The sequence below is a fragment of the Fusarium proliferatum genome (assembly GCF_900067095.1).
Source record: "Fusarium proliferatum ET1 genome assembly, contig: FPRO_scaffold001, whole genome shotgun sequence".
NCBI classification, from domain to species: domain Eukaryota; kingdom Fungi; phylum Ascomycota; class Sordariomycetes; order Hypocreales; family Nectriaceae; genus Fusarium; species Fusarium proliferatum.
In genome coordinates, this window is record NW_022194790.1 from 6,000,724 (window position 1) to 6,025,816 (window position 25,093).

The window sequence follows — 25,093 nt, forward strand, 5'->3', positions numbered from 1 at the left end:
AAGAATTTTTTCATCGAGGGAAAAGATGAGTTTCTTTGGACTTCGAGGGAGGAAACTCCAGATGGCCCAGATCTGGGCGGTCATTCTGCCGTGTTATCTCTTGTAAGTCAGTCAAGCTTTTGAACGCACACGAATGAGTTTGCTGGAGCATGGTAACAGCTGACTAGTTTGTTTCGATTTGCAGATTTGGCTATAACAACTCTATCGCTGGGGGCTTTCTCAGTCTTCCGTCGTGGGTCGAAACCTTTCCTGCCCTCGACACCGTGCACACCAAAGGGGCTATCAAAGACCATAACTCGACCCTCCAAGTACGCCGCTTACCTCCCTCCATTTCGGAACTATTTTACTGACTTAGTTTCTTAAAAGGGAACAGTCGTGGCCATGTACACCCTGGGCTGTCTCTTCGGCTGTCTCAGCTGCATCTGGCTAGGCGACAAGCTCGGCCGGAAGAAGACCATCATTTTCGGCGCCTTGGTCAACACGATAGGCGCATCTCTCCAAGCCTCCTCCTACTCGCTGCCGCAACTCATAGTCGGTCGATTGGTTTCTGGATACGGTTTCGGACATATCACAGCCACAGCTCCCAACTGGCAAGCAGAGTGTTCTGGCGCTGCCCATCGCGGTGCAGCGGTGATGCTCGAAGGCTTATTCATCTCCCTTGGCCTGGCCATCGGAGGCTGGACGAATCTGGGCATGTCCTTCCATCACGGCTCTGTCACTTTCCGATTCCCAATGGCCCTATCCGGGGTGTTTTCCATCATCATTATGCTTACTACACCGTTGCTCCCGGAATCACCACGCTGGCTGACCAAGAAGGGCCGGCTCGACCGCGCAAGAGAAGTTCTAGCCGATTTGACAGACACGGACGCAAATTCCGTTCAGGTGCGTGAGGCAATCCGCGAAATCGAGACATCCCTGGCCCTCGCAGGAGAAGCCAAGCTCAAGGACATTTTCACCAACGGCCCTCTCCGCCTTTTACACCGCATGTGCCTCGCCTGCGCGGCGCAATGCTTCCAGCAAATGAGCGGCATCAACGCCCTTGCCTTCTACCAAGCCAAGATCTTCGAGGACTATCTTGGCCAAACTCCGAGGGCGGCAAAGATCATCGCTGCTTCGGTCTTTACCTGGCAGACCATCTGCTCGCCCATTGGTGTCTTGACAGTGGATAGGTTCGGGCGTCGCAAACTGATGATGGTGTCGTCTTTGGGGATGGGTGTTTGTATGGCTGTTGTTGCGGGCGGATCATCGCAGCCGGGGAACACGGCTTCGGTGGGAGTTGCGGCGGCCTTCATATTCCTTTTCTCGCTATTTTTTCCTACTGGGTTTCTTGGACTTACATTCCTGTATGCTGCGGAGATCTCGCCCCTTAGCCATCGAGTGCCCATCACGGCCATGTCAACTGGTAGGCTCATCATTCTCAATTAGATTCGCGCCTCTCGCTAACAAGTATTAGCCACCGCCTGGCTATTCAACTTTGTAAGTCTGATTACCTGCATCTGATAAATCAAGGCCTAACTCTGGGGTTCATAGGTTGTTGCAGAAATTACTCCCATTGGACTGGCTACTCTTAAGTACAGATACTACATCATCTACGCTGCCATCAACATATGTCTCAATTTCCCCAGTAAGTCCTCTATGTCATTTGTTTGTTGTAGTTAGCGAGTTCTGATAGTCTCCCCCAGGCGTATTCTTCTTCTTCCCTGAGACTAGCGGCCTTCACTTGGAAGAGGTCGACGCTATCTTCTTGGACAGCAACAATATATTTGAAACAGTCTCTATTGCCGGGCATAGTCGATCGGTTAATCACAGAAGTAACATTGACAATGGGAGGGAAGAGAAACAGGAAGTGGCTCAAATTGAGAAAGGGTCGCCAGCACCTTAAGATATTGGAGAGGTCCAGTTGTTGCAGGGCGTGGTTAGGGAGCTGAAATGCCTTTAAGATTGTAAATAAAGCACTTTGTTATAAGCATTGTAAAATCCAACCCTTTAAATTGGGCCATATATAGCTATATACCCGAGTCGACACAGGCAGTGCTCGCCACCTAGATTGTAGTCACTAGAGGCATTGAGATCTCACTCTGCTCGGCATATCCACAGGATGTTATGAGCAATCAATTACGAGTTTATTGTAACGTCTGATAACATATTCACAAGTCTGATATATAAATTCATGCTGACTCTCTCTCAAACCAACGCTCAGTCCGATAGGCACTAACATACCTTGGGATTGAACTAGTTACTAAGCACTATTACAGAAGTACAGCGCCACCACTAGAGGTGGGGTAATAATGGCTTTGGCCCCCTGTAAACTTGGACCTTTCAACCTCCTCTAATGTCCCATTCACAAACCGAATCGTCAAGCGCAAGGCCTACTCGTCGTCGCCCTAGAGGTCTTGTAGCATGCCGTCGATGCAAGAGCCGCAAGCAGCGCTGCGATAATGAATTCCCAGCATGTTCGAATTGCCTCGCTGCGGGGGAGAAGTGCTCCTATGGTGCCAAGCAAGCGTACCCAGCAGAGTATGTGAAGTCTCTTGAGCGTCAAATCTCACGGCTGCAACAAGAAGTAGCCTCCCCGCGACAAAATGCCGTCACTCCAACGAGCCATTCTTCTATCCAGCAACAGATACTTGACTCCCAATCTGGTCCAAATGAGACTGAGCCCACAAACTTGAACGAGACCGCAAGTTCGGACTTGGAAGCCAGCGCTGGGATTGTTGCTCCTTCGCCGGATTCTTTTCTGGGGACTTCAAGCGGGTATCCTCTTACCAAACTCCTTCGATCGGCATTACCCTCAGTAGGTGCACGACAAAGTGATCGAGCAGAAACTTCACATCAAGTCAATGTCGCGGCACGGTCTTCAATAGGCATGCGTGCCAACACAAGGCAGCACTCTGAGGGCAGCCAAGTGTCTGACGGCTCAGACCTTCCCAGCAAGGAAGTCGGCGACAAGCTCATTGAGGCCTACTATGCAAGGGTGCACCCAAAACATCCCTTCCTGCCTCGGAAAAGAGTCCTGTCGCTACACGAGGCTAGACTTGAGCTCGTACCAGCGCATAAGGCTGTGCGTTCCGAAGTTATGTGGAGCAGATGCGACTATGCAACCTTGCAACTAGTGTATGCCATCGGAGCACGTTACTTGCAGCTGAGCAACGATGATGATCATTATTCGTCTCCAAAGGTTAGGATTTATCCCCCAAGACGATCTACATATCTGACTTGAGAAACCCAGCGACACTATGCCTGCGCGATGGCAGATGCGGACAGTATCTTTGCAACAGGTAGTCTCGAGAGCTTGGAGGCGATGCTTCTGCTCACGATATATCAATTAAGGTCTCCGACAGGTCCTGGGGTCTGGTAAGCAACCACCGCACAATTGGCGGAGATCGATCACAGAACGAGCAATCTAACGACAATCAGGTGGATGATCGAGATAACAATGCGGTATTGTATCGATAATGGCCTCCATCGACAAGCCACCAACATCCCTCCAACTCTCGATGAGAGACGGAAACGGATCTTCTGGACGACATACATGTTGGAGAGATCAATCGCGCGGACCATGGGTCGACCTCACTCTATTTCCGATAGAGATATTGACGTCCCGCTCCCAGCCAACATCGACGATGAGCTGGGCACTGACGAAGCCATCCTTGCAGCAATTTCTGAGTCGAAACAACATCCTTCTCAGATCACCACACTCACGCCAGCTATTCATATCTTTCGGCTGCAACAGATCGATTCCAAGATTTCATATACGGTATGTCGCGTTGACAAGGATGTCTCCGCGATAAAACCGCACAAAGTCGATCGTCTTCGACAAGCTTTGGAGGAATGGAAGGCTACTATCCCTCAGACTGATCCTGAGAACAAGCCTCATCCTTACCTCACGACTGATTACCATATGATTCAGTACCATAAAGCCATCATACTCCTAAACCTCCCCTTCTTACCCACCCTCACGCCACAAAGCCCGACCTTCCACGAGGTGGTCCACTCCGCCGGACAGGTCTGCTCCCTTTCAAAACGCCTTCACGACCAGCAGACTTACATCTCTTTTTCTTTGCTCTCGCTACATGCCAACTTCGTCGCCGGGTTGGTAATGGTTTACTGTTTCTGCCTCGATTCGTCAATCTTTAGTCCCAAGTTCAGCAGCAGCGTTCGAGCGTGTAGCACGATGCTGTACATCATCTCCGAGCGGTGGCCGAGAGCGGTTAAGGCTCGAAACGCATTTGATAGGCTCGTCGCTTCTACGATAGAAAGTGACCACGATGCAAGCAACACTATCTTGACATTTGAGGATAATTTACAGGTCTCGCGGGATGACTTTCAGCCTGGCCTTGTGGCAGATGACCCGGCACAGCTAGAGGTTTGGAGTAACTTCGAGTCGATACTTGGAGACCATCACATTGATCTGGGAACTTGGATGCATGATAGTATCTTTGACACGATGGGCACGTTTCAGTCAATGGATTGGACGGAGTAGGCAAACGTAGTCATGCAATTACAATATTCACTCAACTATATAGTAAATGGCCATAAGCCTAGGTCTTGCTATCATGTTTGATGACGCCTCGGTTATGTCCCCATGGAGGGATTCTCAAAAGGAGTGTTTAATAAAAGATGGCTGAGCTTACCAAGGGTTAAACGCTCGGCAGAGTCTACCATCATGTCGCTGGACCCAGTCCTCACTACCAACACACTGAGGACACCACAGGAGGCCTTTAGGATCATACTTCTCCTTGATATCACGAAGTCGTGCGTAGTTTGGTCCCCAGAAAGACCACTGCCAGTCAGGTTCGATCGAGTTTGCCTTATTTACACCAATCAGCCAAGTGCGTCGATAGTGATCCTAGGACACCATGTTACCTCATTCAAGTAGGCGCCTTGCGCAAGATCCAGTTCCTTCAGCAATGCGAGTTTTCTAAATGTCATATCATGAACGATATTTCTGACTTCAGTGTCCTTTGTAGCGTCAGTCCAGCTTTGGCCTGTGATCAGATGGACTGTCGCATTTCGCCAGGAAGGATGTAAAGAGTTGTTGACAGGCTTGGGGCTAATGGTGAGGGTGCCGGATATAGAGAGGTTAGGCAAGCCATTCTGAGGGTCTGTTAGCGCTGTGAATAGGACAGGAACATGTTCATATCTATACCGATGGTGCGTCCTTAGTAGGACCGATCTTCCTGTATACAGCTGCAAACTTTTCTCTTTTTTCTGTGACTGTCAGTCGTGAGATCAATCGAGAGGCGCTAATGCCGTAGCCTGGGCTGACCGTCCCAATGTCGGGCAACACCTCGAGCAGGCCCTGCCAAGTGCTAACGGGGATTTTAGTCAAAGACCAATTAATAGTACTGTTGGATGCTGCAAGCATCTTTCTGAATGGCTCAAGGGCATGTTCATAGGTCTTGTTAGAAATATCAAAGCCCATAAACGATCCGCTGAAAGTCAACGCCTCAGTTTCAGGAGGGCCATTCACGGTATAATAACCATGGATACCAGCGTCTTGAATCGCAGGGAAGAGCGTATGGGCATCTGCGATGACCTTGTAGAACTCCTCTTCCGAGGTCTGGTTCTTGGCTCTGATGTCAAAGCCTCCTATGACCACTGTCGGTGCACGATAGGCCTTGACAGTTAGCTTTGTAATGACACCAAATGTGCCTCCGCCGCCGCCGCGAATAGCCCAATAGAGATCCTGGTTCTGACACTGGTTGGCAATTAGGAAGTTGCCTGCTGGTGTGACAATCTCAGCCTCGAGGATGCTATCCGCCCCCTGGCCATATTTTCCTGTTGCGAACCCATGACCGCCTCCAGTGGCCCAGCCGACAACTCCCACATCCTTTGGCAAATGTCAGTCAAGCACAGGCACTACGAATGATGGACGATACTCACATTGCTGGTACCGCCAACCGCCAACGCGTTCTGTGCTGCCAAAGCTTCAAACATCTCGCCGTCTTGAACACCGGCACCAACGGTGGCTGCCATATAAGTGCTTGGGGCGTCTTGGGCATTGGGGCAAGTCAGGTTAAAGTCTTGACGCAGATCGATACTCTTCAAGTTATGGGTCCAGATTCTGACACAGAGGTTAGTATTGCGCGCAGATTGGATTGCGACTTTACTCACGACAAAGTACTATTTCCCAGGTTCCTAAACCAGGTTAGCAGGCATATATGCATCAAGATGCCGTGGTGATTCTGCTTTACCTTCCGTTACCAGCATGGCCAGTGTTCTTGATGACCAATCGTATATTATGTTCACCAGCGAACTCCATTGCTGCAACAACGTGATCTACCGTAGTAGCGTTGACAACATAGGCGGGAAGCGCTCCACTGGAACAACCTCGCTCACCAGCTTCTACATCGCCGTAGATGCTGGTTCCGTTCTCATAGACTGGAGTGCAGCCAGCGTTGGCCCATTCGGTGTGTAGACTGGCAGGGTCGCTAGAGTGGAACTTTGACTCAGACCATTGTTTAATGACCTTATCACAGGCAGCAGGACTGTAGCTAGGGTGGGACTTGTAACAAACAGCACCTGGTGGGATGTACCGGATCAGATGTCCGTCGACCGTAGAGTTCAACGAGTCCCAGGTTTCTGTAGAGGGCCAACAAGATTGGCGAATTGTCTAAGAAACTGTGAGAGAGCGTACGAGGCATATGTAAAGTAGCTTACGCATCGACATTGGTCCTCTGCATGTCCAGACGTAACAAATGACACAAGCACCGCAAGCGCGGGAACGCAGACCTTCGACAAGAGACGCATCTTGAGGTTCATCTGGCAGTATGTATAAAGAATGAATGAAGCATTTCCCTAAACCGAGACAATCCCATTTTATATCAGCAAATGGCCGATCGCTGATGTCATTACTTGGGAACGCTTGACACTATTGTATATAATACGCGGAAAAGTCCATGCGAAAAGTCAGTACTTGGGTGTATAGATGCGAAAATCCCTATAAAATACGAAAATTACCTGAATTAGGCTAGCATCGCCTCACCGCTGACGTTGCACTCTGTGGAACTTCTCTTATGAATACTGAATACGCGTATAAGACGGTGGGGAAAACGAGGTGCGGCAACACGTAATCAATAAAGCTCTTCTCCATGGGCAAAGTGCACAATGGTTGAGCACATAGACTAGTATAGCAACGCACAGAACCTGCATTAAAAGTATCCAAACAACCCAACAATCATTACCACAAGCAAAGGAGGAAACACCCAATGCTGCGTCTCACCACCGCCGATAATAATCCGACTCACAAACCCATCAGTAATGGGCATAGCCAGCGCTGCACTCAGGGCCTTGGCCATTAGGTTCTCATCCCCTATAGTCCAGATGATGGAGATCAAGACGCCGACAGTGATGTTGCGAATGCCCCAGATCCGCATGAGCGCGAGACTGAACTTTTTAGCCAGAGGTTCAGTGGGGATGGGAAACTCTAGGCGTTGGAGATGGTCGTTTGGGCGGAGGATTGCGTTGAGACCGAGGCCGACTATCATGAGGCCTAGACCGAGACTGCCGTTGAAGATGATTGGGTGGGACATTTTGGTATTGGGGATTGTATTGTTTGCGTTGGTATGTAGTAAGTTTAGTGGAGTAAGAGTCAAGTTTGAGAGCTTGGAATGTCTTGTGGTGAGATGTCACTAATATCAGACAGCATAAACCAGCACTTATATAGTAATTCTTGTCAATCTTCTTACTATTAGGTTCTATTCCTCGCTGATTTGTAAGTCAGTCCAGCTAATGCGGGCTCGCGGCAGTGTTGATAGCAAATACATCAAGTCAGCTCTTAGCCTCGATAAAAGTTGCTTCGGGTGGGGCATATTATGCAGCCAACCAATGATGTCCCGACGCAGTTTCGCCGAATTCCGTGCTGATAAATTTCCGGATTTTGCGTTTCGGCTTCGGAGCCAGAGACCGACTATTTCTACTTAACTCCATGCCTTCACATGATAAGCTGCAATTCGCAACCTTCTTGTGATCTTTTTGAACACTAAATTATCAAGGAGGAGGTATCAGTTCCATAAGCATTCAATCGATCTACACGTAATATACAAGGATTGGTGATCAATGATTGAGACCGTTAAGATTCTTGCAATGAGTTCCCCTAGCTACCTGGCCCCAGATAGTCTTCGGTAATGCTCATGCACAGGTTTTCAGTTGGTCCATATTCTTTCCGAGTCACCAATGTTAAAATATTAACTGTGCCCAAAGTTTAACCTCATTGCGCACGATCAGCTACGCAGTTGTGTAGCCAGCACGAAGTTAAGTAAGCCAGAATTAAAGATCAATCAATAAAAAAGATATCCGCTTTAGCACTGGCGAGTAATCATTTAATCCCAATCCATCGCCCAAAGTTTATTCCAAGCTTCATACCTCCCATTGGAATTCTGCAAACTTTCACTGTCATCAAGCTTTGCCTAACAACATCAAGACCAGCTTTACAATTCAGATACAAAAGGTAAATACTCATAAGGTTCTGTCTTCTTATTCTTCATCAATAAATCTCGTCCTTGCCCCGTCTTTTCCTTTATTATTCTTCTCCTTTATCCTCTACTCAAGCTTCCCCCGCAAGACCAATATCACCCCACAAATCAGACCTGCAAGACTCATCTCTCTCAGGAGTTCATTCAAAGTAACTGCAATCACAATGAACATCCGCAGCAAGGTAATCGCTTCGGTCACCGTGGGACTTATCACTGGACTCTATTTCAGCGATAGCATTTTGACGCCTTTTGGTCTAGGGCTTCATACAAGCAAATACCCCGGCTGCACGTTGGCGGTGAACTGCACCACACGTTTCTGCGCCCAATTTGCTGTATTCCTGCTCGTACTTTGATCTCACAGTTCACATCGACCCGCCGGCATGGGCGAAATGACGCCCATCTCCTTATCACTCAAGGCCATGATATAAAGGATTTCTCTAGCTGCACCGGCCTTGTCAAAAGATCGCCTTTTCGCCTAGTGGCTTGTCCTCTATCTTACTACTCGAGGCTCTCTTCATCATTTATACTCCGATCTACCGATAGAAAGATACTCACCCATTGCCATTCGTGGCGGCTTATCGCGTCAATATTCTCCCATCGAGTTCGACAGGATTCCCTCTTTTTTAAGCACAAGTCGCCATCGACGTATCAAATCAATCCTTTAGGTTTCAAATCATAAATTTATCCTTTTCTTACAACATCAAACAAACTGAAGTTCAAATGAAGTTTTGAACTCCATCAAACTCGCCCATGGTGGTGATTGTGAACCTGAAGACTTGCTCTATTCAAAGCGAGCGCAGCCAGCTGCCTGCTAGAGAGTCATAAGCGAGAGCTTAACGTATCAGCTTTAATAAGTCATAAGCCTAGTTTGTTGTTTGCAGATGACACTTGTGGCTGAGAGCTTAAATTATGACAAGGAACTTAAAATCACTTTGCCTTAGGAGACGAGAAATTCCAACAACCAGATATGTTTTCATTGTTATGTACTTAGCAACTAACTAGATCCCAAGAAATGCTTGCCAAGAAGCGTGTGGATGGTAATGTTCGAGGACGGCTTGGCCAGAGCCATCCCCTACCAGAACCGGCAGAAGCGAATCATTCCATATCAATCTCAAAATTCATTCATCCATCGCGTAGTAATGATCGTGAAGGTTTCGTGTGTCAAATGATCGTAGATCTTCGTAAATATCGATGTATCATAGTCAGTGACTCAAGTGCCGAAGTCACCATGATCGATAGAGGGGTAAAACCCTTTACCAGCCGAAGTTCTTGACAGTCTTCTTGATGGTGATGGTGCCACCGCCAACGTTAAAGTTGCAGCCCTGGTTGCCGTTCTACGTCCTAGTTAGCAAATCGCATCCAGGTCTGGGATGTTAGTGTACTCACGTTGTTGTTGCAGCACATCTGGATACCGTTGCAAACACCTCCAAGGCCACCGTTGGTGAAAGAAACACACTCAACATCGGCCTTGTTGCCAGCGGAGGTGCAGCAGTAGAGAGACTGGCCGTTGCCGCACTGGTTCTGCTGATTGTTGTTGTTGTTGTTCTTGGGGGCGGGAGGGGGAGGGGGAGGAGGTGGAGGAGGAGGTCCACCATGAGGAGAGGCGAGAGCGCCAGTGGCAACGGCAAGGAGAGCAAGAACGGAGGCGGTGAACTTCATGTTGAAGGATGGTAAGAAGTGATTGTCTCGAAAGAGAGTGTTGAAGAGTTTATTTGAGATCTGAGTTGATGGCTGAGTGAGTGAGTGATGAAGAAAAGACGAGTTTAGGGGGAGAATAGTAGTCCTTATATACACATTTTGGTCTCATAGAAATGCATGTCTTGTTCAACTTGAGACCTCACGATGCCGTCTCTTGACGCCCAAGTGGACTTGTGTCAGCTGAACTTGAAGCTATCGAACTCTTTTCCTGCCTCTTAGACCATAGTGAACGCCGAACTCATGCAAAGGCAAGCCCAACGAGGGGTTGGCTAACTCCACAACTGAACAAACATCGTGAAATCGTTGGAGGGCAGGACAAGAGGCTGGATCGAGACCCAGGTCTAGGTTGAGCCTCATGCGATAGTCCGGATGAGCTGAGTCCAATACTTCATGTTACGTCGGCACCGAGATTCCGAATGATCGGGCGAGGTGAGCAAAAGACACAAGCATGGCTTCTCAGCCGCAACGACAGCCTGTGAGTACAGCACATGTAATGCATAAAGGAAACCAACGGAGGCGAGGATGCATCGGCGAATTAGGCTTCAATGACAGAGTGATTCATTGGTTGTGTTGATCGATTCGGAGGCCGAGACCCGGATCAGCAGGGGAAGATGGACCAACAGAAGCGAGGGCTTGACGCATGTAACAGCACAGATGTTGCAGCACGCCTCAGTCTCGGGCCTCACAGCATAAGCAGTACACTCTGTCTACCACGAAACTCCAAACAATTGATCTACTAGTCTTGAACTCGGGAACAACTAGGGTGCAGTGACTTGGAATCACGTGTAAGACACGAGACGTTTAAAACGGTCTCAACTAGATGGATATGGGGATACTAAAAGCAAAGTTCAATAGCTCTCGTCACAAAGGCCAAAGTCCCAAAACTAAAAAGCTTATTCAGTGGCTCATATCATGGCCGGCTGAATATTGGTTATGGCCGTATACCCCGGATCACCATGCATATGCGCATTGACCCAACGCCGACATCCGCAGTCCCCAACACGAGCAGGCCAACCTTAACACAGACGGCACTTATGTCATTTATTGTCATCTAAGCGTCCACAGTAGCAACGGGTGCGAATTTGGAATTTCAACTTACGGGACATGTACTTCAAGACATCTGCACAAATACCAGTCTCTGTCTCCCTCAAACTATCTTCGGCATCACTACTCCACTCGTTCACATTACTCGAGCACACACACTCACTCTCACTCTTCTGTCTTCAGCTTCGCCTTGTGCCTTAAGCTATCATGCAGCTCCAATTCTCCACCATCTTCTACGGCCTCGCCGTTCTGCAAGGCGCTATTGCTTCGCCTGTCGCTGAGCCGGCTGTTGAGGTTGAGGCTCGAGACATTGAGCCTAGAGCACCTTCCATGGGAGACATTCCCTGGCCCAGAATGCCAGCTCTTCGTCGTAAGTTCACCGAAAGATGATAAAGTTGTGAATCTAACTTGATCTGCGTGAAGGAGCTAAGAAGGGCAGTGACAAGGACTGTCCCGCTCCGACTAACAACCAGGGCAACGCTTGTTCTTCTGGAACTCAGTACTGCTGCACCACCAGCGCTGACGGAAGTAAGTTTTTCTCTTTTTCTCTCCTACTGTGTGAGTAACCTGACACCCTAAAGCTCAAACCTGCTCCAACTCTGAGGTCTGCAACGCAAAGATCATTTGCTGCAACAACAACAGCGGCGTAAGTACCTTATCCCCGTTCTTCGCGCGTCTCTCACAGTAATCAGTTCCAAATGTGCATTGGTGAAATTGACTTCAATGCGCCCGTGACCATCAACATCAACATCTACAAGGGCGGTAAGGGTGGCAAGGGAGGCGGCTACAAGTCCATCAAGGAGTAAGCGATTATCTTGTACATACTACCCAGAGTCTTGTATCTACGCTTGTTAGCTGTACCTACTTTCGTTTCTCACACTCCTTTGATGGTGGATTGGGATGATGCCTTGGCCGATGGGACAGAAGAGGGTTCGTACATAGTATTTAGTCAACCTTAGCTGTCCAAAAGAGGCGATTTGAACCTGAAAAGACTCTTCTTTGCTCCGTACTTTCGTCAGACTTGTGAAAACATGGGGTATTGTGGATCACGAGCTTCGCTTAGCGTAGACCCAACCTGGGTAATGTTTGGTGAGAAATTCTCTCCGCGCCCAAGACGAGAACGGCAATTCAACGGTCGAGAGCCTCTCGTCCCACTAGCACAGGCCATCACGGTAATAAGCATGGCTTGCGCTAAATCGAGGCTAGCTGTTACACGTTCTGGTGATACCACGTTGAGCCGCCCTGCCACGTAGGATAATAAAGCCACTTTTGTAGAGGTATCGGCCCCTCGGCATTGCGATTTGAGGCACGTTTGTTGTTTGTGCCTGAACCTGGTACCTGGACTTGAGATCCTTGATCGTTGTCAGCCTTAACATAAGAGTGAGATCTTAGTGTCCAGTCAAGAGATAGACGAAACCTGACAAGTCCGGGGAGTGTCAATGCGTAGGATCAGCGCGCTAGTCTCAGATCGATCTTCAAGTCTAGACTTGAATCAAGATGTATTGATGATGTTGATTTCAAATCACGCCATTATTAGTTCGGAGAGAAGCAGAACGCTACAAACAATAAGCTATCCCCAAAAATTCGGTTCAGTTAAGAAAAAGAGCCCAAAGGGGTCGTCGCGGTGGATCTAAAAATACCTCAAGTGTATGTTCAACAACGACGTCGACGGTAGTGGAAAGGAACACCCGCTCTTAGTACGCCCAACGGCGATTATTTCGGGTATGGTCAGGGCCGGTATAGAGTGCCACAGAAGAAAAAACCGCCAGTGATTCCTCGCCACAGATTTTGGTGGCGGGGGATTGGCGCGACAAGGTTTCTGCTACTGCAAGCCTTGCCAATAGCTGCTCGATAGCCCTGTCAATAGTTTTGTAGCTGACAGTTCCCAGAGCCCAATGATTTGGGGATATACACAGGGAATGCAGATTTAAGGTGGACACAGCATCGGTGAATTGGGTTTGATTTCGTCATGGTCTGATCATTAGCTGTTGCATCTCTCGTGGGATAGCAATGCGAGGTTATGAGACTGAGAAAAATATTTTCGAGGTAATTGAAACCTCGGGTAGACTTGAGCGTTTACATTTTGTTATTGTAACACCGGCCTCGTATATTGTACCGGGCTGACGGGTTTGTGCCGTATTACCGAACGATCGACCCAGCAACCCATTTATCGTGCTGTGATCAAGCAGTGAGACGTGGCCAGGATCAGATGGTAGCAAATAGCCATTGATGACCCTGAACGCATTGCATTACCATGCATGTCCAATGTTTGCTCGTAACGCCTCGTCGGGACCGTTTCGGCACAAACACTGGCGATGATCCGAACTCGGGTGTATCGAGAAACATCAAGACGAGACTGGCTTAGCAATGAGTTTTTAGCGAGGGGGGGGAAGAAATAAACTATCACTAGACTCTCAGCTAGACCTTGGGTTGGAGCTCCCAGCTCAGAGTCCAAAACTTCGTGATAACACCCCTGTAGCTTGCTTCCACCGACATCCGGTGCTGCATTACCCCGCAACATGGCTTCAACATGTCGCTTTATCGGGACCATATTGTGACTACTTTATTGGCATCGTGGTACCACTGCATCTTGCATATGGTCAGACTATATGCAGAAGAGGCTGGTCTCCTTACTACGTAAATGCACTTGTCCAGAGCTGAAATGTTCACCGAGAGCCTTCGGATCCACGGCAGTTGGTGATCCCTGTAACTCAGGTCCTAGAGCCTCATTTCACAACTCAACCACCGTTCGGGAACGGAGGTCTAGATGAGACGGTACCCAATCCTCTCTTCTTGAGGCCCAAAGAGAGTCAACACCACCTGGCGTCTTGAGAGAGAAATGCCTAGAGCTTCTCGGCCGGGAGTCGGCGCATCCGTCTAACACTTCCCCTTTGGAAACATACGGATACCTATTATGGCCTGCACGTGTCAGTTGGTTTCCCCTCTTCAGTCTTCAGGTGAGGCTGATCTAAAATCTCACTACGATTTGCTTGTTGAGACCAGGGTTGCTCGGATCGTAGTCTACTGGGCGCGATGTTACCCAATGTGAGGGGACCGAAGTGAAGACCTCGTTTGCTTCATACAGAAGCGTTGATTGAGTAAACGGGGTTATTTGATTTCATGTTTATACCATTAGTCAGTATAAGTCTCGGAGAATGTCGGTTGTACGGCGACGCATTAGGGTGCAAGAATTTACCTCCAGCTTGAATCAGACGACAGATGGCATCAGGTCAGTAAGGACACAAGCACCATGAGTCGCAACCAGGGCTAAATAATTTAATTTCAGCAATGGCGCCGATACATATGTCAAAACGTTCTGGACTTAGTGTGCATCTCTGTACAGCTGGGTTTTAATGTAGATCATCTCTTATCTGTGTCTGCTACCCTAGATACAACTAATAGGCCTTAGCGCAGAGCCGCGTTATGTCTTCAAACGATTAAAGAATAAGCCAGAAAAGAGCATCTTATATCCGTGCTTTTATTACGTATTAAATTTCCTAATTTTATGGATTGTTTCTTTTTACTACTATCTTACTATTTTGTCCATTGTCAAGTAATCAACATCTTGATAACATCTGTCATTGAATTGTTTGACTGAAGTAATTCCGAGTCTAAATAAACAAAAAATGTCATGCATTTGCCAAGTCAGCTCAATCTAAAAGACACAAGTTAAGATTGACTTGTATGTAGTGCCCCTATCCTCAATTAATCCAGCTTAACAACCGTGCACTCTGTCCACACATTACCCTCAATGGCCCTACTGTACGGGCAAATCTTCTTCGTCTTCTCAACAATAGACTCTATCTTCTCTTTCTCCAACCCCCTGACCATAATCTTCATATCCACGCGAAGCTGCATATCAAGCTTCTTCATGTCGCCGACAAGATGGACCGTCGTCTCAACAATACTGTCCTCAGGCGCAGTGGGCATGGTGATTCCGTCCTTGGCGGCCACGGCATTCATGGCAGACTGGAAGCACGCGCCGTAGCCAGCGGCGAACATCTCCTCCGGATTAGTCTTGCCTGCGTCGCCAGGGCCGCCGAGGGCTTTGGACATGGTGAGGTCGACGTTGAGAGACTCTGCCTCGACGTGGCCCTTGCGGGCGCCGACGACTTTGGCGTGCGCAGAGTAGAGGATGGGCAGGTCTTTGTTCTGCTGAGTGCTCTGGAACCGGCGGGCGATGATTGGGGATCTGAGGAGGGTTGATCGATTGGGCCGCAGGGCTGCGCGGCTGAGAGATTGTGAGATGCGAAGAGACATGATGATTTATTGGTATGGTTTGAGTTGTTTGAATTATGCAGAGTTCATGAGGAGGTGTTGAGTTTGGTTTTGTGACGGTAAAGGTCATGAGTATTTGAGTCGAGTCAACCACGTCACCATTAGCCTTAGAGTCGCGTCTCTGTAGCGACGGGCTACGTCATTGATCTGGTCCCAACAATTTAAGACAATAAATCATTATAAATCTAAAAAAATAGAAACTATCACATTAATATGCAACGACGTTTGAATAGACAAAATAAAGCGAGTTTAGAGAGACAAGGTATGCCCTGTCAGACGAGGTCAGCGTATGTCAAGAGGCGGCTATAGTACTAGATCTATAAATGTAACTTGAGCAACACGTGACCCGGCACGGGCTCTTTGACGGAACTGATAACATTGCCCAGCTTTGATTGAACCATCGGGAGGATTGTCCCCTGCAGGTGATTTTAGAAATGATAGAATCCGCGGTTAGCCCATCTTGATTTGCAGACAGATGCTTCTCATCTCGTATGCTAGGAATGTGTCTAAGCATGATGACGGGAAATAACCGTACCATAAACAGTAAAGCCTGAGGCTGATTAACGAAACTTAGCTCGATCAGGCAAGGTGAGGATCACCAGCCCTTTAATTGGACAGAGCGTTCATTCGGCTCGCGCAATCCCCCGATGATAGCTCCAGGGTGGATAGCATCGGATCGTAGAAAGTCCCGAAATACTTCAGCCGGATGATACGAAATTGACTAAATGGCAAAGTTATTGTAGAAGGCTTCTTACTTAAAGATATATAAATACTGGAAAAACATTTCATAGGAATTCAACTTAGCAACATCTCACCAGAACTTTCTTTCACCACTTGTTCGCTTGAAACTACAAACTCACTACTCGTTTTTTCCATCAAAATGTCACCCGCTTGCCAAAACAGAATCTTGATCGTCGGAGGAGGACTTGGAGGGCTCGCTCTCGCTCAGGGGCTCAAACACGCGAGTCCATCTGTACCATTCCACATCTTTGAGCGTGATTCATCCGCAGACTTCCGTCCCCAAGGTTATCGCATTCGCATAAACCCCGACGGCGCGGGTGCACTCTACAAACTGCTCCCAGACAATCTCTGGAAGGCCTATGAAAATACCTGTGCCCTCTTCAACCCAGCCATGAGCGGTCTCGATGCTGTCACCGGTCAGAAACCAACACCGTCTGGTGAGCGACGCGGTCCCCCTCCGATGCCGGAGGGGAAGTATTATAACGCTGATCGCGTTGTTCTTCGAAATGTGCTCTTGGAAGGACTGGAAGATGACATCAGCTTTGGAAAAACTTTCGAAAGTTATTGTGTCACCAGCGACGGTGTCGAGGTAACGTTTACAGATGGCACCAAAGAAACAGGAGCCATCTTGGTCGGCGCTGATGGTACCAGGTCGCATATTCGTCGGCAAATGATGCCGAATTACACTGTCTTGGACACTGAGTGCGGAGCTATATATGGAAAGACCTTCATCAAGCCCGAAACTCGAGTGTCGATGGCCAACGAATTCTTCGCAGGAATTTGTCTTGCTGGAGACAACAGCAATCCTGGTCTCAAGCTCTTCACTGACACAATGGAGTTTCCACAAGACCTAAGCTTCGACGAAAGGACCAAGTTCAGGGTGCCAGATGACTACGTCTACTGGGTTCTATGCATCAACAGAACCCTGCTGGGGATCGCAGCAGAAGACCTCCACGGCCTAGATGCAGCGCAGTCTGTTGAGAAAACACTGGAGATGACCAAGAGCTGGCATCCAACCGTCCGGTCACTGCTACAGAGCCAGGACCCATCTGCATCTTCGACGCTTGCATTCTTCGCATCTTCGCCAGAGACATTCAAGAGGGAGTGGGATGGACTTGTCAAAAGCCCCGACTTTGCGGCAGTAACCTTGTTGGGCGATTCAGCACATCCCATGACACCTGTTGGAGGCGTCGGTGCCAACTCTGCGTTCCAAGAAGCAGCGGATTTGTGCAGCGTTATTATTACCCGTGCCTCGTTTGGTGCTGAGGCGCTTGAGGAATATGCCAAGTTGACGATGGAGCGTGGCGAGAAGACGGTAGGACTTAGTGGTGGCGGTGCAGGACACATGTTCCAGATGAAGCCATTCTCTGAGCTCAAGGTGGCATCTCTCTAACTCCATCAATGCACTATCAACTCTGATGCAGCTTCCAATAAGGAGGTGCAGAGCTGATGCCCTATTTTACATTCGAACACCCTCGCCTATAGGTTATTTACTTCCAGTCCGAGGACATCTACAGTAGCCCTCCCTATGCCTATACTTGTTAGTCCTAAGACTGCTCTAAGTATATCCAGTACATTTAAGCGTGACCTTCATTGTCGCTTGAATTGCCTTGACTATATGAAATGTCCCCCAAATATGTAACATGTATATCATATATACTAGCAGTAGGAAAATTGCCAGTTTCTCTCTATCGACTGCATTTACAAAGAGACATCAAGATCCATAAAATAAATAAGGCTGAGCTAATTAATATCCCCCGCTCTGCCCCACAACCTGACAAGTGAGGGCTATTATGGTACCAAACGCACCTCCACCAAATAGAAGCTAGTGACAAAAGCAAATGGCTTCCGAATGCCGAGTTGATGACTAAATCGGCCGTTCCCATTCACAGTGTCGGAATTAAAAGACCATCGAGAACAATCGGAGATCTAGTGAGCTTAATTTGGCCGTTGGCGTCCACAAACTCAGCCACAAAAAAGAACAATGTCTAGCGCCGTGACCTCAACAGGAACAATCTCTAGCGTAGCAAACAAATGCTGGATTCACATGAAGATGTGAGAGTCAATTGACATATAAAGATCTTACTTATACCGCAATGATTTCTGAAAAGTCCACTGAGTCGTCCAGTCTAATTATCCTATGCGATGGCAAGCAGTTCCAACATGAGTGCCAAACTTCCCTTCCAACAGTCAATGGAGACAATGTGTAGCAAAGCGTCGTGGACAAGCATCGTTTCTGCTGGAGTCATAGCCGCCACTTCGATCGTCCTAGTCGTTTTGAGATTCTGGAGTGCTAGCGGAACACCCAAAGTCAAGATACTGCTTCAAGACGAGATCAAAAGTGCGCGACAGAGGGCTCTGGAGTATTGTTTCAATCCTCGAGCTGTGATGGCAAAAGGCTATGCAAGGGTATGACAGCGACTGTCGCGAACAAGACGAAATGCTAACGGTCTAGTTCAAAAACGAGGTCTTTGGTCTTGATACACAGGATGGTAAGACCCGCGATGATACTCCACAATTAAACTCGCTGACAGATTGAAAGGAGTCAAACTCGTGATCCCACCTCGCTTCCTCGATGAACTCAAAAGTCATCCTGCGCTCAGCTTCAAAGTCTCAATTGACAATGTCCGCCTGCCTTTCCCAAGCACTCATTCGATATTCACTGACTCTACAAGGACATGCAAATCGAGTATACGCATTTTGGCGGTCCAGCAGAATACGTAATCCACGCTATCAAGGCTAATTTGACCGCATCTCTCTGTGAGTATCTTTCCTGGCTGCTGCTTCATATACTAGCTTAGGCTAATGACACTAGCCGCCTTCACACCACTCTTGCATCGCATGGTTCAGAAGAACATGCCAAAGATTATTGGAAAATACAAAGGTTAGTCTCGTAATTAAGTAAGATGAAGCTCCACTGACTAGCGACAAGACTGGACTCCCGTCAAAGTCCACGACAGAGTACTACGCCTCATCGCCACCAACAACGCTCGCGTGTTCCAAGGCACAGCGGCCAGCCTAGACGAAGAATGGCTCGAGGCTTCCACCGGCTACGTCCTAGCCTGCTTCGACTGCATCCGCGCCCTTAAGCAATGGCACCCATGGCTCAGACCCCTCGTGTACAGATTCATCCCCGAACGCTCAGCCATCAGAGATCAATGGACCAAGGGCCGCAAGCGAGTTATGGCTTCTATGCGTGAGAGGCAGGAAAAAGGAGGTAATCTTGAGGATCCGCCGACAATGCTGGATCATTTGAGTAATGGAAGGAATGAGCATATTGCGGATGATGTTGAGCTGCAATTGTTGCATCAGATGACGTTGATTGCTGTAGGGACTGTTACGACGTTTTCGTCGACTACGCAGGCTATTTACGACCTTGTGGCGCATCCAGAGTATATCCCTATTCTTCGGGAGGAGGTCAAGTCAGTGCCGCGAGATGAAAATGGGAATTTTACGAAGGACTCGACGGTGGCCATGGACAAGCTTGACAGCTTTCTCAAAGAGAGTCAGCGCTTTAATTCACCTGATCTCAGTATGTCCACTCAAAGGATTAGAAACATCGCTAATAGTCTATAGCAACCTTCCAACGTGCAGCCATTGCAGACATGAAACTCCCCGACGGCACATTCGTCCCCAAAGGCACCAAACTAGAAATCAACACTTGCTCCATTCACAAAGACCAAGAGTTGTATAAGAATCCAGAGGAGTTTGATGGTCTCCGATTTCATAAATGGCGCAAAGCTCCAGGTAAAGAGAAGAAGTATATGTATTCCAGCAGCGGGACGGATGATCTGTCCTGGGGCTTTGGACGACACGCTTGCCCGGGGAGATATCTCAGCGCCATCAACATCAAGCTCATCATGGCGGAACTATTGATGAACTATGATATCAAGCTGCCAGATGGAGTTAGTCGGCCCAAGAATATCGAGTTTGAAGTATTGGTAAGTTTGAATGCTTGAGTTGATGCCTGGATCTGATGCTGACCTTGTTAGTGCTCTCCTGAGCCGGACTTTGAGATCCTGTTTAAGGACAGGAATCATTAGGTCTCACCGAATATGCCTAGTCTGTCTGGTTGAAGTAAGTCAGAGTCAGAGAGGGTTTATAACTCAGCTTTGTAGTGGCCTTGGAATCACACTCATTGTACATTATTATGGCTCAGATGATAATGCTGTCTAAGCGCAAGGACTGTCACATAGAACGCAATGAAGACTGGTGGCGACGCCAAGCCTTAGCAAAAAGTACGGTATGGGCGACAACCAAGGGTTTGTAGACATCCAATTTCTGGCTCTGAGGAAGCACTTGCGTCTTTTGTCCAGCCGGACTCGATTGAACACGTAAGACGTTTAAAGGGCTTAGAGCGATAGAAAATATGTCATAGTTCGAGTATTTTGACCTGCAAGTCCTTTCGAAAGCCACGATTGATACCATCCAGTGATATATAAAGTTCAGCTACTCGTTAGCTAATCCCTTTGCTTCTCAGCCTTTATATCATGCTGCTTATTAACATGCTCAACATCCAGATCCTTCCCAACAGCAAGTAAATCCCTCCTGATAATGGCTCGGATATGAAAAGCCGCACAGATAAACCACACAATAACCAACACCACCGTTAAAGTAGATGCAAAAATCTTTATCCCTCTTGATGAAAGAGTGTTCCCAACATTGATACTCGCCAGAGCAAGACCGACGTTGGGGAAAACAAGTGCCCACCACGACAAACTAAAGTCCATTCTTCGAGCGGCGCGGAGGACTGATATCGCCGACAGGGCCGAGAACCAGATCGCCATGAGCCAGATGAAGAGCCCTGCAGCCACTGACATGCCGGACCAGAGTTCGCCGGCGGGGATGCTGGGGGTGCTGAGGAAGTCATCTGGAAGAGCAGACTTGGCTTGTGTACCAAGTGCAATTAGGCCACCGCACGTAAAAGCTGTAAGAATTAGCATGGAGAGGAGGATAAGTGAATGGGAGAGAGGCTACCTGTTGGCCCGACAGCGATAAACATGCCCGGCCTCTTGGACGCATCCGGCAACTTGTGCTGAATCAGTCTCGACAAGTAAACTGCATAGATAAACAGGGCAAGCATCCACCCAAGTCCCTGGCCCATCAAACCAGCAACTATAATCTGCACAGCACTCCACTGCGGTTGACTCCCCGCTATCTTGGCCGCCAACATGCCCGTTACCAAAAACGGATACGCAGGCAATATCCATCCCGGCAACGCCTCGGAAATATCAAGCCTCTCCGTCTCAAAGATAATATGATACTGCGTCACCGCCACCACCATCTCACAAGCATAATAAATCCAGAAGACCACCCTCATAGCAGTCGTGAACCACGGCCCCGTCTCCGGACCACCGTACGACTGCGCGCCCGTCAGGATCAACGCGATAGAGACCCAAAAAGCGCCGAAGAAGAAAGATTCAGACGGATGGTGCAGACTCGTTGAGAAGGCGCGGGGTTTCATTGCGAAGCGCGTGGCGATGAGGGCGGTGAAGGTTAGGAAGAGGATGATGTTGAGGATGAAGAATATTTTGCCGATGGTTTTTAGACCGTTGAATGTGTAGGGCTGTTCGTTGAGCAGATTGGCGAGACCGCCTGTTGACATTGTGCAGGGGAACCAACTCCATGTTATCCTGACAACGCGATCTTTTAGTCGTAGAGGTCGAGGTGCGTTTTTGGGGAATGCTCTGTCGCGTGCTGAAGACCCGGATTCGATGTCTACGGGGCGGCCATTTATGTCGCGTGCATAGCCGTCCCCTGCATGGTATGGGGGGTCACTTGGTTGCGACATTTTGATCGCGATAGTTTTCGTATAATCGCGCGATCAGATCTGAGATTCTGTGGGCATTTGCATTTATTTATTTTACAGCTAAAGATCATCTTCCTTGATTTTTGTTTCTTGGCTTCGTGACGAAAGCCAAGATGTCGTCACTAGACCCAGTCTAATGGATCTGAGTTTTGGACTAAGACTCCGCTAGAACTCCACTGAAAATTAAGTTGTAGGGCGAGCCAAGGCTAAGAACCGGCAATCGGCACGATACGTTACAGATGCGGGCGAGTCATGGATCTGCTGTCTTATAAGTTAATTCTATAAACTACTTGCCCTCATACGTGAATCCATCAGCCTCTATAGAAATATCCCCCTAACAACAGGTGTCTATTTAACTCCGGGTCTGAAACCAGAAGCGATGTTTATTCGACATTTCTTGACTACCTTCTGATCGTGGATGGCAAAACCTATAAACGGCGTGTCAGCGGACAACACATATCCTCAGAGTCCCAGTGAGACAGATTCTCATCTGGCAGAACTTACATTCCAAGTCGCGATCAACAACCTTGATGGCCATCGTAAAGTCGATCCTATAATGTCTTTTCCCAATCTTTTGTTTATTACTATTGATAACAGGCTCGATCGGGACTAACTGCTCTCGAAGAGAAGAGAAGTCCACCTCGATTTCGCCAACATACTCGGCACCTTTTAGAATACAGTCAGATATGCACTTCATCAGGATCCTCAAGCTCACCTTTGTTGTTAGGATGGGTTTTCCTATAGTGTGATCTCGTTGCACGGTCTGACACATAAAGTATCTCTTTGCAGATAAAGGGCCGGACAGGCCAGACGTCGAATGTATGACTGCAGGTGAAGGGTTCACACTGCCATACTGATGGAACTCTTTCTCCCTGTGTTCAAGTTAGTTCTCTAACAAACGAAAAGTCTCGATAGAACAACTGACTAGCTTCAAGACCCAATCGATCGTTTGTTTGATATACGGCATCCCATCATGACGGTCGTAGGACGGCTTTAGACCTGCGTGCTCAGGGTACTGTCCAAAAGGTTCAGTTCGCAGTATGCCATAACTCGACCGAGCTATCCTCTCCGGCCCATTCGCCTTATTCAGAGCTCTGAGGACAGCTCCTGATGCTACTGCGTTGATGATGGAAGTTCTGTATATCAGAGCTTAGTGAGTTGCGGATAGGTACGTGCGTTTAGGAAACAAACCCTTGCTGAGGTTCCATCAATGTGATGCGGCAATTATGTTCTCGACCGTATTCCTGCAAGAAGTGTTGCAATCTCTGACTGAGCGAGATTGAGGTTCCGAATCCTCCAATGAGAACAACTTTCTGCAAAGTCTTATGTCAGAGTGAACGACCTATTTGACCAAAAGTAACCTACCCCAACGGTGTATCCTTTCCCCCTTGCTTCATCAAGTTGGCTCTTCACAATTTCAGCTATAGCGTCTAGATGCTTGAAAAATATCTCCTGAATCTTGATTCTATCGCCGCCAGGTTTAGAAGCTTTTCCTTTGGGCTTTCGAGTTGGACTTACCTAGGAATGTAAATACATTCATTTCTGAAGCCCTTGGAAGGATTATCACGAAGTCCTCTTATATATATCTCCTTTCTCGACGTCTGCTGGTTATAGTCAAACCCACGCTTAATCCTCTTTTCGAATTCTTCGAATGTTATTCTCTCGACGATTCCATGGATGGTTTCGGTACCATCATTGAGGTATGTTTCATCAGCAAGGAGATCTTTGAGATAATCCCGGAAACCTTCATTCAGGTAACTAGATCCGTGTAGACCACCTTTCAAGCGATAATCAGTTATAGATCCCACACACTGGTATCGCACAACATACCTCCAGGAGCCACTATCTCCGTCTCAAGCCTCAATGGCTCCTCCCTACTGACTCGATATGTGTTCGCATCGACAGTTCCGCCACCTTGGTCATGTTGTTAGATGGAAAGGCGCAAGAGGGGCAAAGCATACCTGCATCTAGCAGAACAAAGCAATCTCCAGCCTAGTTAGCTATGTTAGAACAGCATCGTGAAAGAAGTCAGGGGAACAGTCTGTACCTTTATTTCAGCCGAAGTTGAAAGCATGTGTGCAGCAGCAGCTTCCGGCTCCGACACGATGAAGAGGTTGTCAACGCTCTTGTTCTGTAAATCGGCCCTCGTGAAGTTGGATCTCTTCATAGCTACTGCTAGGCACGCCTGCATGTCTCGGCATGCTTTCTGTGTCCAGATAGCTGGCACACAAAGAATCATTTCTTTCTCATAACTATCATCGAAGCCGTGACGGCGCAGCTGAGACCGAGTATGCTCCAAGAGGTAGGTGAGAAAATCAGCGATGACGTGAAGCGGCCCTTGGATTACATTCCTTCTCTTCAGAGTATTGATGGTCTGTCTCACATCTCGCCTTACCGTTTCAGTCATCTCACTGTTGTCAAGTAAGAGCTTGAATCGAGATAAAGGCTGGTTTGTGGTGTTGGAGTGTGTAGATGGACGATTCCAGACTTCATGTACTCGGTAACCCCATCGGAATTCCTCCGACACGTCCGAGAGCATGGAGATGTCGCCCTCTTCGTCAGCTACTGGCATCTCAACATCCTCGCCGTTTTCCAAATGTTCCTCGGGATTATCGAGATTAAAGTGGTCGCGAAAGTGTCGATCTAAGGGATATATCACCTCGGTAGGAACCTCCATACCCATTGGATCATTGTAGTGGTAATTGTAGTTCTCAGGGTAGTTTCCGATCGAGCGAATAGACCTCGAGTCGACGGAATCGGATGGACATCCCTGGGGCACGTCGACATAGGAAACTGCTGAGTAAGTTGTACCGAAGTCTACCGCAATGATGAGGCGTTTTGGGAAGGGATCACCACGGTCCTCATCTAGCAGGTCAAGGTTGATTGGTTCCAGTCTAACATGGTCCTCTTCCGGTTGAGGTTGGTGACTGGGTGCAGTTTCTCGACCTAAAGTTACTGTCGATGACCTTGAGAATGACATGATTGAAGCGCCGATAGCCAATTGAACAATTCGCGCATAGTAGGTCAGGAAGCCTCCTATTTAATC

At 48.2% G+C, this 25,093-nt stretch overlaps 11 protein-coding genes across 11 annotated transcripts; 5 read left to right on the forward strand and 6 right to left on the reverse strand.

Moving 5' to 3' along the window:
• Window positions 1-25: 25 nt before the first annotated feature.
• On the forward strand, window positions 26-1,882 carry FPRO_00142 (uncharacterized protein; the record flags this gene model as incomplete). The annotated part of the gene is made up of 6 exons (XM_031225721.1): window positions 26-102; window positions 185-308; window positions 367-1,402; window positions 1,448-1,476; window positions 1,531-1,624; window positions 1,683-1,882. 6 exons carry the CDS (start codon window positions 26-28, stop codon window positions 1,880-1,882), a joined length of 1,560 nt encoding a protein of 519 aa, XP_031076328.1.
• A 450-nt stretch (window positions 1,883-2,332) lies between these two features.
• Window positions 2,333-4,483, forward strand: FPRO_00141 (uncharacterized protein; the record flags this gene model as incomplete). The annotated part of the gene is made up of 3 exons (XM_031225722.1): window positions 2,333-3,178; window positions 3,230-3,354; window positions 3,418-4,483. 3 exons carry the CDS (start codon window positions 2,333-2,335, stop codon window positions 4,481-4,483), a joined length of 2,037 nt encoding a protein of 678 aa, XP_031076329.1.
• A 147-nt stretch (window positions 4,484-4,630) lies between these two features.
• Window positions 4,631-6,753, reverse strand: FPRO_00140 (uncharacterized protein; the record flags this gene model as incomplete). The annotated part of the gene is made up of 7 exons (XM_031225723.1): window positions 4,631-4,810; window positions 4,867-5,097; window positions 5,150-5,833; window positions 5,887-6,067; window positions 6,118-6,141; window positions 6,198-6,616; window positions 6,664-6,753. 7 exons carry the CDS (start codon window positions 6,751-6,753, stop codon window positions 4,631-4,633), a joined length of 1,809 nt encoding a protein of 602 aa, XP_031076330.1.
• A 401-nt stretch (window positions 6,754-7,154) lies between these two features.
• Window positions 7,155-7,535, reverse strand: FPRO_00139 (uncharacterized protein; the record flags this gene model as incomplete). Its single annotated transcript, XM_031225724.1, has 1 exon — window positions 7,155-7,535. The coding sequence occupies one exon, from the start codon at window positions 7,533-7,535 to the stop codon at window positions 7,155-7,157; it is 381 nt and encodes a 126-aa protein (XP_031076331.1).
• Window positions 7,536-9,730: 2,195 nt separating this feature from the next.
• FPRO_00138 (uncharacterized protein) lies at window positions 9,731-10,136 on the reverse strand (the record flags this gene model as incomplete). Its single annotated transcript, XM_031225725.1, has 2 exons — window positions 9,731-9,811; window positions 9,864-10,136. 2 exons carry the CDS (start codon window positions 10,134-10,136, stop codon window positions 9,731-9,733), a joined length of 354 nt encoding a protein of 117 aa, XP_031076332.1.
• Window positions 10,137-11,426: 1,290 nt separating this feature from the next.
• FPRO_00137 (uncharacterized protein) lies at window positions 11,427-12,025 on the forward strand (the record flags this gene model as incomplete). Its single annotated transcript, XM_031225726.1, has 4 exons — window positions 11,427-11,589; window positions 11,643-11,747; window positions 11,801-11,865; window positions 11,912-12,025. 4 exons carry the CDS (start codon window positions 11,427-11,429, stop codon window positions 12,023-12,025), a joined length of 447 nt encoding a protein of 148 aa, XP_031076333.1.
• Window positions 12,026-14,924: 2,899 nt separating this feature from the next.
• On the reverse strand, window positions 14,925-15,479 carry FPRO_00136 (putative organic hydroperoxide resistance protein; the record flags this gene model as incomplete). Its single annotated transcript, XM_031225727.1, has 1 exon — window positions 14,925-15,479. The coding sequence occupies one exon, from the start codon at window positions 15,477-15,479 to the stop codon at window positions 14,925-14,927; it is 555 nt and encodes a 184-aa protein (XP_031076334.1).
• Window positions 15,480-16,377: 898 nt separating this feature from the next.
• On the forward strand, window positions 16,378-17,631 carry FPRO_00135 (uncharacterized protein; the record flags this gene model as incomplete). The annotated part of the gene is made up of 1 exon (XM_031225728.1): window positions 16,378-17,631. The coding sequence occupies one exon, from the start codon at window positions 16,378-16,380 to the stop codon at window positions 17,629-17,631; it is 1,254 nt and encodes a 417-aa protein (XP_031076335.1).
• A 770-nt stretch (window positions 17,632-18,401) lies between these two features.
• Window positions 18,402-20,281, forward strand: FPRO_00134 (uncharacterized protein; the record flags this gene model as incomplete). Its single annotated transcript, XM_031225730.1, has 8 exons — window positions 18,402-18,647; window positions 18,694-18,730; window positions 18,781-18,863; window positions 18,914-18,998; window positions 19,054-19,082; window positions 19,164-19,770; window positions 19,815-20,179; window positions 20,231-20,281. The coding sequence occupies 8 exons, from the start codon at window positions 18,402-18,404 to the stop codon at window positions 20,279-20,281; spliced, it is 1,503 nt and encodes a 500-aa protein (XP_031076336.1).
• Window positions 20,282-20,698: 417 nt separating this feature from the next.
• Window positions 20,699-22,029, reverse strand: FPRO_00133 (uncharacterized protein; the record flags this gene model as incomplete). Its single annotated transcript, XM_031225731.1, has 2 exons — window positions 20,699-21,165; window positions 21,216-22,029. 2 exons carry the CDS (start codon window positions 22,027-22,029, stop codon window positions 20,699-20,701), a joined length of 1,281 nt encoding a protein of 426 aa, XP_031076337.1.
• A 366-nt stretch (window positions 22,030-22,395) lies between these two features.
• FPRO_00132 (uncharacterized protein) lies at window positions 22,396-25,027 on the reverse strand (the record flags this gene model as incomplete). Its single annotated transcript, XM_031225732.1, has 10 exons — window positions 22,396-22,475; window positions 22,552-22,713; window positions 22,763-22,919; window positions 22,973-23,183; window positions 23,239-23,360; window positions 23,413-23,512; window positions 23,566-23,824; window positions 23,878-23,961; window positions 24,009-24,039; window positions 24,095-25,027. The coding sequence occupies 10 exons, from the start codon at window positions 25,025-25,027 to the stop codon at window positions 22,396-22,398; spliced, it is 2,139 nt and encodes a 712-aa protein (XP_031076338.1).
• Between the last annotated feature and the right edge of the window lie 66 nt (window positions 25,028-25,093).